General features: G+C 47.0%; 1 protein-coding gene across 4 annotated transcripts in view; it reads right to left on the minus strand.

Moving 5' to 3' along the window:
- Nucleotides 1–15,249, minus strand: part of MAF (MAF bZIP transcription factor) — a 333,035-nt gene extending 317,786 nt beyond the window's left edge. For 3 of the 4 annotated variants that reach the window (XM_032326533.1, XM_032326531.1, XM_032326532.1), the window contains exons 1-2: nucleotides 13,292–15,249; nucleotides 657–717 (exon numbers count right to left, since the gene is read on the minus strand). In XM_032326533.1, coding sequence (XP_032182424.1) covers nucleotides 684–717; nucleotides 13,292–14,412 — 1,155 coding nt within the window. In that variant the 5' untranslated portion in view covers nucleotides 14,413–15,249 and the 3' untranslated portion in view covers nucleotides 657–683. Of the gene's footprint in view, nucleotides 1–656; nucleotides 718–8,853; nucleotides 8,985–13,291 lie in introns of those variants that run through there. The other variant, XM_032326530.1, reaches the window with a different exon arrangement.
- Between the last annotated feature and the right edge of the window lie 3,145 nt (nucleotides 15,250–18,394).

The following is an 18,394-nucleotide window of genomic DNA, read 5'->3' on the forward strand; positions in this document are numbered from 1 at the left end:
GTTTCATTATTAAATTCACCCTGGGATACTTACAATTGAAAACTCATTTAAATGTCTTAATTTCATTTTTTTCTAGTAGATGAAAATCAGAGATCTGCCCCCCGACCGTTGCCTGTGCTCTCCTTCTGCCTACAGTTGAAGTGGGAAGTGGCTCCAAAGTCACATTTGGATGCAGAAGTCGGGGACACACTGTGCTTTAAAAGGACACCGAATTTTCCAAATGTGAATATAGAGTAAATTGTAGGAGGCTGAAAATCTGGAATGTTTACGAGGCCCGGGTAAAGCCGGGCAAGGACCGTGGACGCTAGTTTGACGGGCTCACCCAAACTGTCTGACGTTCAAGCAGAAGGACTGGCTCTGTGAGTGTCAAGAGAATCATACTGGGTAAGGCTAAAGATGTGGGGGTTCCTTGGGTGAGATTAAGTGCTCTGCAGCACACCTAAGTAATGAGATGAAGACAGAAACGCATGCATGCTGGGCCCAGCCGTCACCGCCCAGAATAGTCGCCTACGTTCCACGTGAAATTCAGGGACTAAATCTACTGAAGCAGGAGCTTTGCACACCTAAGGGATTATCAGCATTCCTTGCTTGCTTGCTATCCCCCTCATGGAAAACTCATCGAAACAAGCACATGCAAATCAGAAATCAAGAAGTACCTCTTTGACTTCAGGCAACAGGGTTTTTCACATCACTGAGGCAGAGGATTCCCTTGGGTACCTGATTTAGTAAATATATTGAAATAAACAAAGGGTAATTAATAAGCACGAAGAAGGTTTCAAGGACAGTATGTTCAAGGCAGCCTAGCTCTCTACAGATAAGGCAGAATGAGACCCAAAGAAGAGGGACTTAGCTCCCCTTGCTTTGGCATCCTGGCCTCAGACCTGCCAGAGGAGGGGGTCACATGGAAGAGAATGGCATGGGACACAAGGTCACCCCCTCCGACGATCGCTCCCACCCCTGGGAGGTGGAGATAGAGATACTGACGGGTCTGGCAGCCTGGATCAGCTTTGAAGTTGTCCTCAGTTTGGACAACCCAGTTATTCCGGGGTCACAGTGGGGAGGGTCTGAATGGTCTTGGATGGGCATCTCCCGAGTGGTCACAGAGAACCCAACTGGTCCAGCCGCCCTTGGGTCTTTACTGGGGCCCATTCTCTTCCATCTGCCCCCTCCTGCTTTGTTGCTCTGGTCTATTCTGCTGGTACTGCTGACCTTAATTGCAAATGTTCTCTTAACAAATAGTAACATTTAGATACCACCCTTATATTTATTAACTTCCTCTCTGTTTAAATTAGTAGCAGGGAACGCTTAAGAACCGTGATATGAAAATGAGGTTGCTTTAAAAAAAAAAAGGTCTTTTTGCTTCACAGTGAATAACAAAGCACAGTAATTCAAAGTAGTTAGCTTTCTGTGGTTCAAAAAACCCTATTGCTATTAGCTGTACTAATGTAAGTGGCAAAATAATTATCATTTACTGTACGGAGTCCAATATTTTCCAGACAGCAGTTTAATAACAAAGCAGACCTGTCATTTCTCCCTATGGTTAGTCACACCATACAAGTTCAGACTGTCAAAATATATTTAAAATCTAATTTTAAAAATTCAACATGGTTACAGCAAATCTGTGTACAATAACTGCGATAAACTAGCAAGTCAATCTAATTTTTTTTTTCCAAGATGGATATTCACTTATTTCTCTTTAATCCCCCACACTTTTATTTGGATTACCTTGTAATTGGTATGAACAAATCCACTAAACACACACACATGCTGAAATCTGTAGGCAGCTCTAACAGCACGTAAAATCTTTCTCGACTTAAATTTTCATCAAGCATAACTTTGCCATTTATTTTGAATGTCCCCTCTGCATGGTGTAACTCTGCATTAAAACACTTGGATAAACAAATTTGTACTCTTGTATCTGTCAGAGCTGCCCCCAATGCTTTACGTGCCTTCACTCACACCTCTTGTTAGAAATGCCTTGAAAATCTTATAGTACAGACTACTTTCCTTCATGTAATCCTATCCATTAATCTTCGCTAAATATATTATTTCTATGCCAAAAACAAAAACCAAACCAAAACAAAAAAAACACAACAAACTAAGAAAGAAAAGAAAGAAGGAAAGAAAGAGAACAAGAAACACAGTTAAATTTTAAACCTGGAAGTGTTATCAGTAATAGCAATTGTTCTCCATTTGAAGTTCAGAGGGCTAATGTCTAAAAAACAAACAAATAAACAAAAACCCTTCCCATAGAAGGTTCTCTCTCTCTTTTTTTTTTTTTTTTAACCTTTAGGAATAACAGATTCTTTTTAGAAATGCAAGTGAATAGTTTAAAAGCTTAAGAGATTGTGGAGAGAATATTTCTGTAATTCCTTTGAGGCAGGGCAAACATATGTTAAGCTTCTGCAAGGGGTATTTACAGGAGATCATACACTTGTGAAGCATTTTTCAATTTTAGAAAAATATTACAAAGCAATAATTGAACGTAGGCTTTGCAAAATGCCCCTTTGCCTTCCTGACCGTCTCATTGATAGTCTCTGTTATTTTTGGAGAAAAAGAATCAGGCCTCATTAAATGTGATATTTGGCATCTCGCCTGTAATCTCATAAAGTAGATGTCCTTTTTAGATCATTGGTGTCATTTTCCTCAAGATGACCTCTAGTCTTTGGCCATTGGGGCAACCCATCCTGTTATCAAGGCATTTACTTTCAAAAGGGCGGGGGAGAGAGATTCTGTTTGCACACCTGAACAGGGTCCAAAAGCCACTGCAGTTTCTCGGCTCTCATCAACTTCACCCAGGCTAGTCATTGGAGAAGAGTGGTGGGGACAAGGGGGGTCTCACATGGGAAGGGGAAGAGAGGTTTTTGAGGCAGACCGCTACAGCATAGTCCGAGCCAGACGTCTGCTAGCGTAGAGCCTCGAAGGACTGGAGATATTTACCTAACGATTAAATAGTATTTTTCAAATAGCATAGGAACGTGTGTTGATATTCCAAGGAAGATTTTTTACAAAGGTCTGGGTACCCACACAGTGCAGGAAATTAACATGGACCATGGACCCCGCGAATGTGCTTCAGAGAGATGGTCAGTCTCTGTTTCCGCACTGTCCAGCATGGCACCAAGTGGGGGAAGGTGTTATGGGGAGATTGTTTTAAGACGGACATTTCAGACCAGGTTTGCTCATGTCTACCAAAATACGGAGTACGCAGGTTAACTCTGCCACGTGATTGTTTTTATTTCATAATGTGGACACTGCAGACTGGTTTTTAACAGCTTCTCCCTCTATGATGGGTTAAAGAGCTCCATAAATAGGTAGGTAGATAGCAGATCATAGACAGCTGGACAGATAGACGCCAGATGAAAAAATATGTTGTATTCACTGCTTGCAAATGCAAACACTTAAATACCATCTTTTAACAGATTTAATCTTAGCATGATTACCACACCTTGCCCCCCATTCTATCAGAAAGGATTTTAGTGTAATTTGACAGTGCAAAAGTGAAGTGTCTCAGAGGCTGAGATCGTTGTTTTAGTTTCAACATATTTATCTGCACATTAATGATTCCATCCTGAAGAGAAGGAGAAAGAAAAAGGAGACCTATTTCAGAAAGTGAGATGTTACTTGGCTCTCTTCTTGAGTCTCTAAAAAACTGTGGGTCCAATAAGAAAAAGGCCCACCCTACAGGGAACGGCTCCTTTCTGCAACTAGTAGTTTTGAAATCTGTCCTGGTAAAAACAGGTCCTGAGGGCTCGAAACTGGACCAGAACTGTGTTGAAAATCTGAGAATGCAAGCAAGACCCTCATGACGGAGCTGTTGTCCAAATCAAAATAAAGTTTGTTTGACTGGCTTTCGTTTACCATGAGCATCAAACTATACCATCAAAACCCCCAACCATATGGAGATTTCTATGAAGATCCTGAAATGCTATCTGGATTTCCTCCTTTCCTTTTTCTCTTTTTCCTCCTTCCTCTAACCAGAGCAGGAAAACAGATCTGAAAAATAGGCCCGAAAATTAACAGAGTAAAAATCAAATGGCCTGGAGCAGCCGAAGAGGATCTTAAAGCTCCTGGGGAGGCTCACAAGGGTGGGGTGGGAGTCCCAAGGTGAGGGGTGGAGGGTGGAGTTTTTTAGGGCTGAAGCCCCCTCCCTCTCTCTCACCCACCCAGGGGCACAACAGAACGGGGAGTTTGGACGTCCACAGGCACTCCACTCTGGCTAGGTCAGTCCTCTTGGAAAATTAAACCAAATTCCAATACAAACCCGAGGCCCCTGCTGGGACGTGGGCACCCGATGGGCACGGGGCACTGGGGCAAGCTGGAGACTGGGGACAGAAGGCTGCTGTTGTGCCGCCGCCCCTCCCCCCCCAGCCCCCGGGGTATCTTGGGCCTCTGCAAGAGGAGTCCCGTGGTGGCCAGGAGTGTGCCAGCCTCTGGGGGGCGCAGCGCAGAGCTTGGAGAGAGCAGAGCAGGGACTGCCTAGTGACCTCAGGCAGCCTCTGGGACCTACCCTGTGGTTCCTGCCTTCTGTCCTTCCGTGCCTGCCACCAGTGCAGCCAGGGAACCCCCCCCCCAACCCCCGCAGGGTGGAGAGCACACCTGACTCCACTCACCCCCAGCAGCCTGCGGTTGCCCTGCAAATTCCCTCCTCACCCCCCACGCAGACCAAGTGTATACAGGGCCAGGGCCAGAAGGAGAGGTGTGGCCAGTGCGGGACAAGGAAACCAAGAAATGGGTAACCTCAGCCTCTTCCCAGCCTTCATGTCAAGACCCTTGTCACCACCCTCTGCAGCCAGTGCTAAACATTCCATGAGCCACCCCCTAGCTTCTCTCTGGGAGCTGCTGGCTCTTCACTCCAGCCCTGCCCTTGTCTGCACCTAAACTGGGGCAGGAGTGATGTAATGCGTCCAAGGCCTCAGCTTAGGCACTGCCTTCTGGCCCCGGGCGGTGACCTCTAACTCTCACAAGGCCCTGGGTGACTAGGCATGGGAGAAAGAGGGGGTAAATATTACAGAGAGGGCACTGGAATGGGGCAAGTGTCCAGTGATGAGAGGCCACAGCCCTGGAGCTCAGAACATGGGTATTGCGTTTAGGAATCCTGGGGATCCTGGGGTCTGTCAGCCGTCTGTCAGTCAGCCCGCAAGCAGATCTTTTCTGGTGGAAGGCGGGGCCCTGGGACAGACCTAGCTCTGATCCCTGGTTGGGGATCCTAAGCTAAGGTTGGCTTGAGGTAGTGGTCCTCCCCCAGCCCCGCACACCGGCCCCTTCCTGCTCTCCACTCCGCTGGCCTAGTTTGGGATCACCTATTGTTCCAGGATCCTCAAGCCTGCTTTCCTGCTGGAGGACGCCCCCAACGAAGGCCAGAAACCCATTTCTATGGGCTTCCAGAAGTGGATGAGGTCACACAGAACTGGGGCAAATTCTGGATCCTCCCTGCTGACCGGACTTCCCAGTGCAGGATCCCTTCACAATCGTCCTTGGGGGTCTTCTCAGAAGAGCGGTTTTCAAGCCTCTCTGCCTGGTTCTGTTTCAACGGCCTCTCCTATTTCCTTACTGAAAGAACCAGCCACAGGGAAAAAGCATGTTTTGGAATCTTAGCTGGGAACTGCTCAAGGTTGGTGATCAGAATTTTCAGAATCCAAATCCCCTGTGTGTAGCTCACACCCAAGCCCGGGCGGGGCAGGGGCTGAGGGGTGTGGGGGGTGAACACAGAGCTATTTCCTCTCCTCCCGTCCTCTTCCCGAATGTCCGCAAACACCCCTCCCTCACCCTCCCTTCTTGAATTAATGCCCCTTTCTAATCATAACTAAAGATCCAAGAATCTGCGGAGCAGAGAAGAATGTGGTTTTGCAATCCAAAGTCCTAATTATAGGGGGAAAAGGTTATTTCGCAAAAAGAAAGGAAAAGAGAATGGATTGTGTTGAACAAGGGTAGAGGTGCTCAGTGGATGATGAGGATTTGAGTAAGGGACTGTGCATTCCAGTCATAGCCTCTCTGTGGAAAATGGGCTTTGTGAGTTTCTTAAAACTGCCCAACTCTGATGCAAATTCACATGAAGATCTGATTTCTGTGTGCTATCGATAGGTCCTTTCTATCTCAGCCTTATGATAGCGGGCAAACTTATGGAAGACACACACACACGCGCGCGCACACACGCACACACGCGCGCACACACGCACATGCACACACGCAAAGGGCTTTCGAATCTAAACAATGAAGACTCTCACAGTGCCTAAACCCTACGCGGGACCATATAAATATTGGCATAACAGGTCTGACTGATTCAAAACGGCACCACTGTAAAATTACAGATGGATATATTTATAAATGCCCCCAAAGCGGAGGCATTAACAATTTCCCCAGATTTCTCAGTTTGGGTTTAAGCTCTCAAATTGTTTTGAAAAAGGAAACACATGTGAGAGCGGATGGGAACGGAGCGGACGGTCGAACCTCGTTCGCACCTGGTCCGTGGACACACTGGGCCTGCCTTTAGCCGGAGAGCAAGTGAGATTCAGGCTGGCAACTGGGATTATTCCTAGGACTCTTGGCTTCAAAGTCCTCCCCACCCTTCCCTCGTCCTCCCTTCATTTCTCACCGCCCACAGAGGGTGCCGAGAACCGGAGCCTGGGGTTTTGCTACGCCTTCGTGCAGAGCAATTTGATTTGCTTTGTTTTTTGTTTTGTCCCTCTCTAAAGGATAAAGATGTTCCCGCATTGTTGCAGGACTGTACTTCTTTATGCCCAGACAATCATGAGACAGCCTGGGGGACTGAAATTCTCTCACCCTGTCCCCTACCCCCGCTGGAGAAAAAGTGCCAGACAGAGCTGGGTTTGTTCAGGAGCCGGGGCCCAGCAAGGCTTGGAGAGAATTCCCCTTTTCTGGGGCTGTTTGATGTCTAGGGTTTGAAGATTTATATCAAAAGTGAGAAAAGCAGTGTTATCAGAAGGTGGGTTGAGGCTCCTGACTGTTTTAAAACCAGGGCAAAAACAAACAAACAAATCCTGATTGGGGGGGGGAGGCTGGACCCCAGACCACCTTCCATACAGATGGCCGCTAGACGCCTTGCCTTGGACTTGGGGCACCTTTCCCATTTAGGACGAGCCAAGAATGAGAACAAACTTCAGGTTTCTCTTATTTTCCTCCCAACAACAAGGAAGACCCCGACTCCCAGTTATTCATTCAGCATCCTGAGGAATAATGAGAAGCGGTGAAAATGAGAGCCTATCACTGTGATAGATCTTCCCCTAAAAAACCAAGACATGTCTTCCTAGGAAGGGGCGACGTGATTTAAAAAAAAAAAAAAAAATCACATGAAAGTCAATCGCAGTGGGAAGCTTTGCAAACCATCTAGAGCAGAGGAATCCGGCCTCTTATTCCTCCTCTCATGCATGTTTACATGGAAAGTAAGGCCAGGAGCCTGGCGGTGTGTTTCCCTGGTACAGGAGTCAGAAGGCTGAAGGTTGTCACTCATGGATTTCAGCCTCCAGCCTACCTCGGTTAGGCTTTAACTACCGACGAGCAAAATACAGAGACACCTGTGTGGCAAGCAGACTTTTAAAAATATTGATTGGCCTAGAAGCCCGGGAGGAGTACATTTTCTAAAGCCAAGAGTGTGTGACTACGGAAGTAAGTCGTCCCAAACAAAGCACGAGGAACATCAACAAAAGCCTCCGACGTACTCCACTCTGGCAACCTTTGTGTCAGAAGCAACTTGTTACTGAGACAGGGCTGTGCTGGGGACACGGCTACGGAGGCGGCCGTGGCCCATGTTTGCCAGGGGGGCTGCCGCCCGGCCCTCCGTTCACCGTGCTGAGCAGGAAACCCGGTGGTTTGGCAGAGGGGAGGTCCTCTAGGAGAAAAGAACCATCTAGAATTGATATCACGAAATAAAAACGACGGGGGTAAAGGGAGAAGGGAGGAGAGATTAGGGGTGGTAGAATCTCGCATTCCATAATACATTATACATGGAGTTATTTGGAGCAGCCCGTGTTGAAAGGGGCCCGGATGGTTATGGCACCGAGGCGGACAAACATGGTTTCTAGACATCCTTTCCTCACCGAGGTGAAGGAAGACCCTCTGTCTACTTTGATGTCGATCTATTAATGTGTCAGATACAGTGTGAAAAACTGTTACACTGTTTTTTTTTTTAAACAAAAGGAAATGTGCAAAGAGTAGGGAAACACACAGGAGGTGATTTTGTGAATGGCCCAGGAGGCCAGAAGTGGAGGAAAACGCACATGGAGGGTGTGGTTTAACTAACTTTGTATTTTGCCACACGCTGTTTTCATTTACAGCCATGTCTGATAAATGTACACGTTTGACATCACTGATAAATATATTACTATCCGGGGCCTACCAGAAACCCAGGGTGCTGAGGCTTGGCTAAAGCTTCTGCCTGTGGCATCTGCTTGGGGAGGGGGAGGCACGTATATTTTTCTTTTTAGTAAAATTATCTGCCAGAGAAACAATGACGTGCGAAAAGGTACTATTTAGAGTGTGCGTGTCTACATGTTTCAAAAACACTAGCTGCTACCTTCTGGGAAACTTCTCTTCGTATAAAGGTGCATATAGATCTCCTTTCAATTTCAGTGGCTTTTTAAAAACTCATCTCACAGGTTGAAAACAATGGTACCTATTTAGTTTCGCACGCCGTGAGGACAGAAGCCCCCTCGCGCTTTTCTCTAGGTTGGCATCGAAAGACCCTCGGACCAGAGGCACAGTTCACAGTATGGAGGTTACACACCTACTACTCTTCCTCTCTAACACATTTTTCTTTAAAAAGGAGACTAAACGGAAGTCAGGGGCAGGGTGCTCTCTTATGGCTGCAAACGATGATAATAATAATAATAATGATAATAATGATAAATTTTTAATGTACAGTTCTTACATAAATTTCTTTTTATGAAAACACTGTAAGTATACATTGCTGGGGCTTCCAAAATGTGGCGTATCCCACTGATGGCTCCAACTTGCGAGTGGGCTCAGTTCTGTAATTGGAATGAAAGGAATTTTAACACTATTTAGACAAAGACTCAGATGCAGTGGAAAAGGAAAGCGAGATTTCCTTACAGAACTTATTTATTTTTTAAATAAAAATTTATTTCTACTAGGGACACTTAGGCAGAATTTAGGATTTCTTTGTTAAAAAAATAATAAAACAACAAACACATGTATTTGTGTTTGCCTCTCAGGCTACATTTCAAAGTTTTATAGTCATGCTTCTATGTAAAACTGCCTTTCACTAAGGAGTTAACTTTCTCTTAAAGCCAGCCACCCAAACCCCATTTTTGCCAGTGCCTCTCTGCTTTCTAATGTTTGGGGCCCAAACCCACTTATTACAGTGAACTGCCTTGTCGAGTCCTATCAAAATGCTTAATTGTGGCACAAGTGTTTTTCTCAGGACGGGACTGCAGTGAGTCCATCTTCAATGACACTCTGATTTTCAGAAGCATTTGCCTCAAAGCTTTCATCTGAGGCTGAGCTTTTAGCATAACTGATATATCTGTGTCTCTACCCCTTCAGGGGGAAACTGCCTATCTCCTCCAGGGGATCAGAGGGGGAAAAAAAAAAACCCCAAACCTCTGAAACAGAGAAGTGCTAACTTCCAGCGCAGGGATTTACCAGGGATTTACGTTTACTATGAAGACTTTTGTTAAGCAAAATGAAGTGTGGAGTCAGGAGTTCTATCCAAACTGGCACATGAAGAAAGGTCAAAATGCAGTGGGTTTACCCTGTCTGTGCGTTCTGTGAAAAAGGGGAAGGAAGACAGGATATCAACTGGCCAGAGCTCGTCTGCGCCAAGCACAACCTGTTTTCTTCAAAATAAGGCCTTCCTTCAGAGTTGCAATATTATCTTAAAAAAAAAAAAAAACCCAACAAAAAACAAAACAAAATAAAACAAAAGTCATCGTGTTTGGCTATATTTTCAAAACAGTGTTGGCTTTGTCTAACATTCTTTTAGCATTCGAGAGGAAGTCGATTAGGAGTGCAGACTGCATGAATTCGTAACATTAGTTGCACGAATTTATGTCATTTTAAAATAGGTCAACGCTGTTTGTGAAGAAGGTAGCTCAAGGCTTTCCAAGTCATCTTTGAAGTTAGCCTCGAAATACGGCTAGTTTGGGGGCAAATACTGATCAATCAGAGCACAGATTCTATCAAGGTATTACTTTTTCACTTGTGTTTCTGGAGTTAAGGTGATCTAATCATAGCCAGCTTGTCTAAGTGGAGAAGCCCCTCTCTGCTAAATACTGTGAAATATGATTTAATGACACAGTTTTAAATTCAGAGATGTCCTTGGGGTTATGTGAGTAAGGGGTGGGTTTTTCTTTTTCCTATTTAATACAAATGACCTTCAGAGTTAAAAAACAAAACAAGCAACTGGATTTGTCCAAAGTGTTGATGTTAAGTCTGGTCGGGCCCTGCTAACCAGAAAATCATGGTGTGTAAGGGAAGAAGGAAAAATAATCAATTCTAGCCAAAAGGCAAGAATTGTTTATCTTTACCATGAAATGCGTATGCGCCTAAGCCACCTCCTGCCATGACTTCTTTCCCGGGCCCATTTCCCTCTAGATGGGCTTGCTGCTGGGCTGGACCAGGAGCCAAGGGCAATGCCGAGCAGGCCCTACTCTGGTTGGGATTTTGTTTGTTTGTTTTCACCAGAGGGCAATGATGTCTCAACTCACTTGAAAACTGAAAACTTTGCATGGACGGGGGGGCTTTTGGGGGGGGCTGCATTTTGAAAGGTCATAATTTGCATTTACATTAAATATTTCTAATTATTCAAAGGGATGGCCTCCCACCTCACAAAACAGCCTATGTTTCGCCCTGAATTACTGCCTCCCTACACCTCCATGAATCCTGCCTCAGGAGAAAAGGATGCATCTTACACTTCTAATGCAGTTTTGGGCCCAGTTAAATTGTACACTAAGAAACTGAGCACAGAATCAAAAAAAAAATGCAGTTTATTATTGTAGATTATTCTTTCTCTTGATATAACCAGAATTGAAAATGAAAGAAAAGCACATAGGAACATCACGCGTGGTTAGTTAGTAACTCAAGATATAAAACAATTTTGCACAGCAAAATATGTAAAAGAAAAGTAACTGACAAGATTTTTTTATATTTATTGTGGTAAGATTTACTTTTCATTTTTTTTTTAAAGACAGGATGTCAGTCCCTGAAAATAACATTTAACTGATTATTGCCTTTAAAACTGTGGATTTTTTTTTAAGTTACAGAAAATCCAGTTCTGCACCACAATACAACTGTAAAAAAATCTGCATCATCTTAAAACTGTGCAGTAATGCCATTTTTATAACTGCATAAATTTTATTAGCGTTCTAAACAGTTTTGCAAATTTTTTTGTATTATATGCTTGCAGGTTATATCTTAGTGCAATTCAGTCCCAAATACTTTAAATTTGAAAAAAAAAACATACATTTTGAATGTAAAATACCCCTACAGATATAAACAGGGGTGTTTCCCCTTTAATACTTTGGTTTTCAATACAGTCAGTGGTATAGCAAAGACTACACATACCCAACTTATATTTAAGTTGCAAGCACATGCTGTATAAGCTACTTTTTTTTTTAAACAGTCCCCTTGCAAACTCTACCCCCCTTAACATCACAACAGTAAACAATTTAGTGCATCAATCTTTTAAAAAATCTACAGCTAAACAGACCTAACTCTTTCAAATTTATCTATAACATTCCTTTATCTGTAGCATACATTTTAACTGGGCTAACAGATTATAAAAACTAGAATTAAATTATATACTAGGAACCCATAGCATTCCACATTTGACAATGACCAAAAGCCAAAAAAAAAAAAAAGAATAATAATAATAAAAATAAAGCAAACCAAAAATAATGGGGCAAATTTCTTTTTTTCTTAAAAAATAAATTTAGACTGCTTTCCACAACAGCACAATTTTAGTCCCCAAAGTGGGGTGTCATTCTTATTAAAAAGAAAACATTAAGAGTTCTTTTAATGTTTGCCATGTTAAATTTTTAACCCATTCTGGCATCTTTGACAAGGAATGCCTTCAGTGCATTTACAATGGGAGGCTGAAGTTCTCAGTAACTCAAAGCAGTTTTGGAGCAGATGCAAACTTTCATGGGAAGAAGGCTCTAGGGTGGCACTTTTTTGTTCTGAACTCAAAAAAGTCATGAGGCAATTAAAACAAAAGTATGAATGCCATGCCATAAGTCTTCGAACGTCCATTTCCAAGCCAAAAGAAAAAAAAAAAGAAAAAAATAATTATACCATACATGTCCAGCATGCAGGCTTTTTTTTTTTTATTAATATAATGTCTCTTTTCCATAAAGTCTTTGAAACAGTTATAGTTCATTGTTGCTAAGACAAAGTAGCAAGCATAATAATGCATGAGATGAGAATGAGTTTTTTAATGGCAGACTAAACTCTCAGATTTGGCATGATAAGGCCAAAACTCACAAGTCACACCCAGAAGGTTGATGCAGGCTTGATTGTGGCAGGTTCATGAGGATTTTTTTTTTCTCTAGTTTAGCATAACAATGCTAAAAACCCCGAAGGAACTCAGCGCGCTGCAAGTCTATAACATTTCACATTTTTTTTTCTTTGCAAGCTCAATCTCACATGAAGAACTCAGGAGGAGAAAAAAAAACTTAGCTTTTTTTTTTGTTTGTTTTTCTTTTATCTCGTGGGGAGATGGGTGAAGAGGGCGTGAGGGTGAAGGTTGGGGAAAAGGCCAACACAGCAAGCTCCAAAAAGTAAAATTAAAAAAAAAAAATCCAAACAAAATAAAACACACACACACACAGAAAATGAACACCAGCTCATGAACTGAAGAAGGAGAAAAAAAAAAAAAAAAAAAAAAACACTGTGAATGATGCAGGCTTCAAAGGTGAGCATGAAGAACTCTGCTGAGATCTTTGAACATTGTGTGTGTGTGTGTGTGTGTGTGTGTGTGTGTAAGGGAGGTGTAAATAAAAACAAGCTAGCAAGTTATGGAGAATTTCAGATTGGCAATCCATGAGCCAGACATTCACTCCCTCCCCATTTAAAAACAGCCACCACCACCTCCAACTTGGAGCAGGGTGTGTGTGTGTGTGTGCGTGCGTGTGTGTTGTGTGTGTGTGTCTGTGCGCGCGCGCGCGTGTGTGTGTGCAGGGGCATCGGGCAATCTCAGCAGGGGAGGGGGCGAGGTGGCGGCGAGCATGGCTCTGGAACTAGCAAGCCCACACCCGAGTCGGACCCCCACGGAGCACTTATCAAGGTGGCTAGCTGTGGGATCGCGTGTCAGACTCACATGAAAAACTCGGGAGAGGACGGGTTGTCGCTGCTGGAGCCGTTTTCTCGGAAGCCGCTGCTCACCAACTTCTCGTATTTCTCCTTGTACGCGTCCCTCTCGCGCACCAGCCTGGAGATCTCCTGCTTGAGGTGGTCGACCTGCTGCAGCAGCTGGTTCTTCTCGGACTCCAGGACGTGTCTCTGCTGCACCCTCTTGAAGCGGCAGGACTGGGCATAGCCACGGTTTTTCAGGGTCCGCCTCTTCTGCTTCAGCCGGATCACCTCCTCCTTGCTGACCCCGCGCAGCTGCCGGTTCAGCTCGCGCACCGACATGGTCACCAGCTGCTCGTCGGAGAAGCGGTCGTCGAAGTGCAGGCCGCCCGCGGCGTGGTGCGGGTGCAGGGCGCCCCCCGCCCCCGCCGCGCCCCCGCCGCCTCCGCCGCCTCCGCCGCCGCCGCCGCCCCCGGCGCTGGCCGGGCCACCGCCGCCCGCGCCGCCCGCGCCACCGGCCGATGCTGACGCGCTGCCCGCGGCGCCGGGCGCGCCGGCCGTCGGGTGGTGGTGGTGGCCGGCGGCGTGGTGGTGGTGGTGGTGGTGGTAGTGCGGGCCCGCGCCGCTCTGCGCGGCGGCCGCGGCGATCACGGCGGACACCACGGCGGCGGCGGGGCCCATCTCCTCGCCGCTGCCGCCCAGGGAGGCGCCGGCGCCGGCCCCGGCTGCCGAGGCCAGCTGCTGCGCCCCGCGCGCGTAGCCATCGAAGCCGCCCTGGAGCTGGTGGCTGTTGCTGATGAGCGCCTCGACCGCGTCCTCGGGGCTGAAGCCCAGCGCCTCCGGGTTCAGCTGCTGCGGGTAGCCGGTCATCCAGTAGTAGTCTTCCAGGTGCGCCTTCTGCTCGCTGCCCGAGCCCGGGCTGGGCGCCGAGAAGCTGGGGGAAGGGGGCACCGAGCTGCACGGCGTGCTCATGGGGGTGGAGGACAGCGAGCCCCCGGCGATGAGACGGCCGCACTGGCTGATGATGCGGTCGGTCTCCACCGGTTCCTTTTTCACTTCAAACTTCATCAGATCGAAGTCATTAACATATTCCATGGCCAGGGGACTGGTGGGCAGGTCGGAGTTGCTCATTGCCAGTTCTGATGCCATTCTCCTGCCGCCGCCGCCGCCGCCGCCGCCGCCGCTCCGCCAGATGGGCTGCAGGAGAGGGGCCAGCGGGCTGTGCTGGGTGGCCAGCGGGTGAGCCAGCTTGCCGGGCTGGGGCGCTTCTAGCTCGCGCGGCGGTGGCTGGCCCGAAACCTCCGAGCGCGCACACACCCCCCGCCCTGCCCGCGCCCCCCGCGCCCGCCCTCCCTCCCCCCTGCTCACGCCAATGTGCTCGCTCGCTCGCCCCGGCCCCTCCTCGCCTGCTCGCCTCCGTGCGTGCCGAGCCGGCTGCTTCAGGCTCGGGAAGGTCCTCCGCGGGCTGCGGTGGCGGCGGCGGCGAAGCCGGAGGAGCCCGGCCGGGTGCGCGGCGTCCCCCGCTCGCCGCTCCGCTGCGCGCTTTGCATAAGGAGGGCTCGCCTCGCCGGCCCGGGCTGCAGGCGGGGCGCGCGCGGCGGCCGCTCGGGGCTGGAGGCGCGGCGGGCGGCTGTCCGGCGGCGCGGGCCTTGGCACGGGGGAGTTAACACTTCATGCTTCTCGCCTTCTCTTCTGCCTGCTCTTATTATTATTGTTATTATTATTTTCTTTCCTCTCTCTCTCCCTCGCGCGCGCTCTCCGTGCAAAGTGCAAGACAGAGGTGCAGCCCGGCTGGAGGAAAGGGAGGGGGGAGTTTAGTTCTTTCTTGCCTTTTTTTTTTTAAAGCGAAATAGCGAAGTCCTGGGGAAAGGCGAGGCAGAGAGCAAAAGGGGGGAGGCCGAGCCGAAGAGCAGCCCGAGCTACAGCTCGAAGATGAAAAAAGATTTTAAAGCCTCTGATCCAGCAAGAAGAGTTTAAAGCAATTGCTGAGTTTTATAGCACTTGTGACGTCAGGCCCAAATGGGAAATTGACTGGTACTCCGAGCCAATGGGAGGCGACGTGAGCGGCCGCGATTAGCATAATAGATAGAAACAAGGAAACTTTTCCGAGCTGTCAATCAGGGTCCAATCAGCTGACTGTCAGCTGGGACAAGAGGGCTTAACCCTTCCCGCGCCGCAGCCTCCCGGGAAGGGAGCAAAGCCCGGCGCAAAGTTTGGTGCGAGAGGGGAAGGAGTAGTCCAGAAGGACTGCGGGAACCCGGGAGGACGGGGAGGGCGATTGCTTTACTTAGGAGCACGAGAGAGGCCTGCCTTCCGGAGCGCCGGCTTGCCCTCCACTCGCTCTGCGGGGATTGGCGTGACCCCCCCCTTCCCGGGCAGCCCCCATCCCCGGGACTGTGAATTCGCTCCGGAGATGCTTCTCCTGCTCCAGCTTTGGCACCAAGGCGTCTGCCCGGGGGGGCCTGCCTTCCCCGTGCGTAGCTGCGGGGAGCTCAAACTTGGCCCTTTGAGTCAAAGAGCACAAACTCTTTGTCCCTTTCCCTGGAGCCCGCGCGCAGGGGTGCAGGGGCGCAGGGGCGCAGGGGCGCGGGGAGGGGTGGGGGGGCTCAGGGTTCCGACTGCGCCCCGGACGCCGCCTCGCCGGGGGCAGCCCGAGTGGCTCCGGGTCCGCGCGGGGAGAAAGCACGTTTTACTACCCTCCTTGAAGGAGGGGAAATAAGTTGTTCAGGGACCATTACGCGCTGGGACTGGCTGCCGGCTGGCGTCGCGTGCCCTTGGGAGGGCGGCGTGGGGAGAGCGAACGCCTACGCGAGTTAACTCCAGGGAAGCTCGGAGTCGGGTCAGCCCAGCTCAGCCCTCTGGCTTCCGACACTGGCCCGAGTTTGGCCTTTGAGATTCGTATTCATATTCCTCTCTCTCTCTTCTCTCTCTCTCTCACGCACACCCACCCCCTTATGAAATCTGACCCCTGTTTATCAGGGACGGTCCCGCGCGCGCTTTGCACTTTCACATTTCAATTAAGTATTTCAGACTTGGCCCTGGAGAGGAGCAAGGGGTGTATGTGTTGGGGGGAAACAACACCCCAGCCTTCGCCAGCTCCCCTCAAAGGGTTAAGTTTTAAACCGCGGTTTCTCGGACCAGCCCGGAAACCCACAGTGGGGGTTGGGTGGGGGGGGCTGTTTCTCCCCCTCCCCGTTGCAAATGCTAATAACTATTCAGTTTTCTAGACGGATTCTTTTTAAGCTTATGCAAAAAAGAAAAAGGAAAGAAAGAAACAGAAAAGGGAAAAGAAAGAACCAACAACTGTTTCTAAGATTTTAAAGCGATAGGCAAGTCGGAGAAACCGAGATTTATTTGGGGGAAAGCAAGCGTGAGCCAAGCCGACCCAGCGTTTTGGAAGACCAGACCGCCTACTTGGATATTGAGACTGTTGATTCCTCCGATTAATGAAATGCATTTGGTGTTAATCATATTTATTTTACTTTATGGGAGGGGGAGACGCTAGGAGGGCGCACTTAAAAAAAAAAAAAAAATCTGAAAAGCCTGCAAAAGAATCCGAGTGAGAACTATTGTTGGATTTTTACCTCAACAGCGCCACCTTTCGGCAAAGGTCAGTTGAAATTGGTCCGTGTCCGGTTTTGTTGATGAAGTGAAAAGAAGCTGGTTTTCCAAGGTGGGAGGGGGTACCGAGGCACAGAGAGTTAGTTTGACTGCAGTGGGAGAACACAACCTTGCAGGAAAGGTGCTAAGGACAGTTCTGGCAGGTGCAGGAATCCTTTTTCCCTTCTGTCCCCCTTGATCGTTAACAAAAAAGGCGAGGAGACACAGAAGCCTTCGCAGTCTGGTTCTGATGAGAGACTTTTGCAATTGAATCCCCTGTAACAGGGCCCTAAACCCCTTAAAAGTGCCAGGATGGATTTTCAACGGGCTTTATGGCAATATCAATAGAATTAAAGTTACTTGTAATTCGGTGATAAATGAGATGTCTCTAGTAAGTATGATTAAGTGCAGTGCTATAAAGTTGTTTATCTGAAAAGTAATTCTCAGAAAACCTGACTTCTGACACTTAGTCATATATTAAGCCAGCTGCTTGAACATTGCACTTCAGAACTGCTCTTGCCCACCCCACAGCATACTTTACTATTTATAATGAGACCTTAGGTGTCACTCCTTGGCTTCTTACACCAGATTAGACTTGTGTTAATTTCTCTGCTGCTGGCAGCCTTCAAACCCAGAGTCCCTAATGAAAGGCTCCCCCCAAAGTTTGTAGGCACATCATAACCCTAAAAGTCCAGTGCCATTGGTATTTTCCAGAAAAGTACTTTTCCCTTTTCATTATTGCTGCAGAGAAGCTGTTTATAAGGATAGTTTTGGTTTTATGGGAGCACTTTGTAGGGCTGGAATGAAATATGTCTATTACTAGTTGGGAAGAAAGAGTGAAGATTGTGTCAATATTTATGCAATCTAACAGAACTCCTTTGCTTTCCTCCTCTCAAACAGTATTTTACCTAGTAATGAAGTTAAGAGATTATAGTTTATGTATTCAGAGGAAAATCTACTGCTTAAGTTACATAAACATATTATGTCACTTAGCATTGTCCACAGTGATCGTTTTCCGGGGCTTTTTAATCATTAGCCTCAAAAATCTGAAGTTTATAATGTTCATGTAAAATATGAATATATGTATATTTAGGAAGAATTAATTCATTTTTTGTTTATAATAAAATTTTTTTTTATCCTTTGCATCACATTTTTTATTAAAAGCTGTAAGATAGGATCCCTGCCTCTCTTGAAAGTATTTTTGGCCAGGAACACTGAAACTGCTACATTTATAGATAAATAACATTTATAAACAAAGTTTGCTAATGACGAAGACCATGGGATACAGATTCATGGCCATCCACCTAATTGTTGCAATTATATATCATTTCTAGAAATTAAATGCCCATGTTTGGGCAGCTAAATGTATTATTATCTGCACATTTTTTATGGTTTATTTTTGTACACTGCTGTCAAGCCATGGTATTTTTCTTTCTCTTATTGCAGTCTTTTACAGTCTCTCATTTTCTCTTGAAAAAAAAAAAAAGAGGATTAGAATTATTTTTTAGACGTGTAGCAGTAGTGCTCTTAT

Source organism: Mustela erminea, chromosome 19 (assembly GCF_009829155.1).
Source record: "Mustela erminea isolate mMusErm1 chromosome 19, mMusErm1.Pri, whole genome shotgun sequence".
Taxonomy (NCBI): domain Eukaryota; kingdom Metazoa; phylum Chordata; class Mammalia; order Carnivora; family Mustelidae; genus Mustela; species Mustela erminea.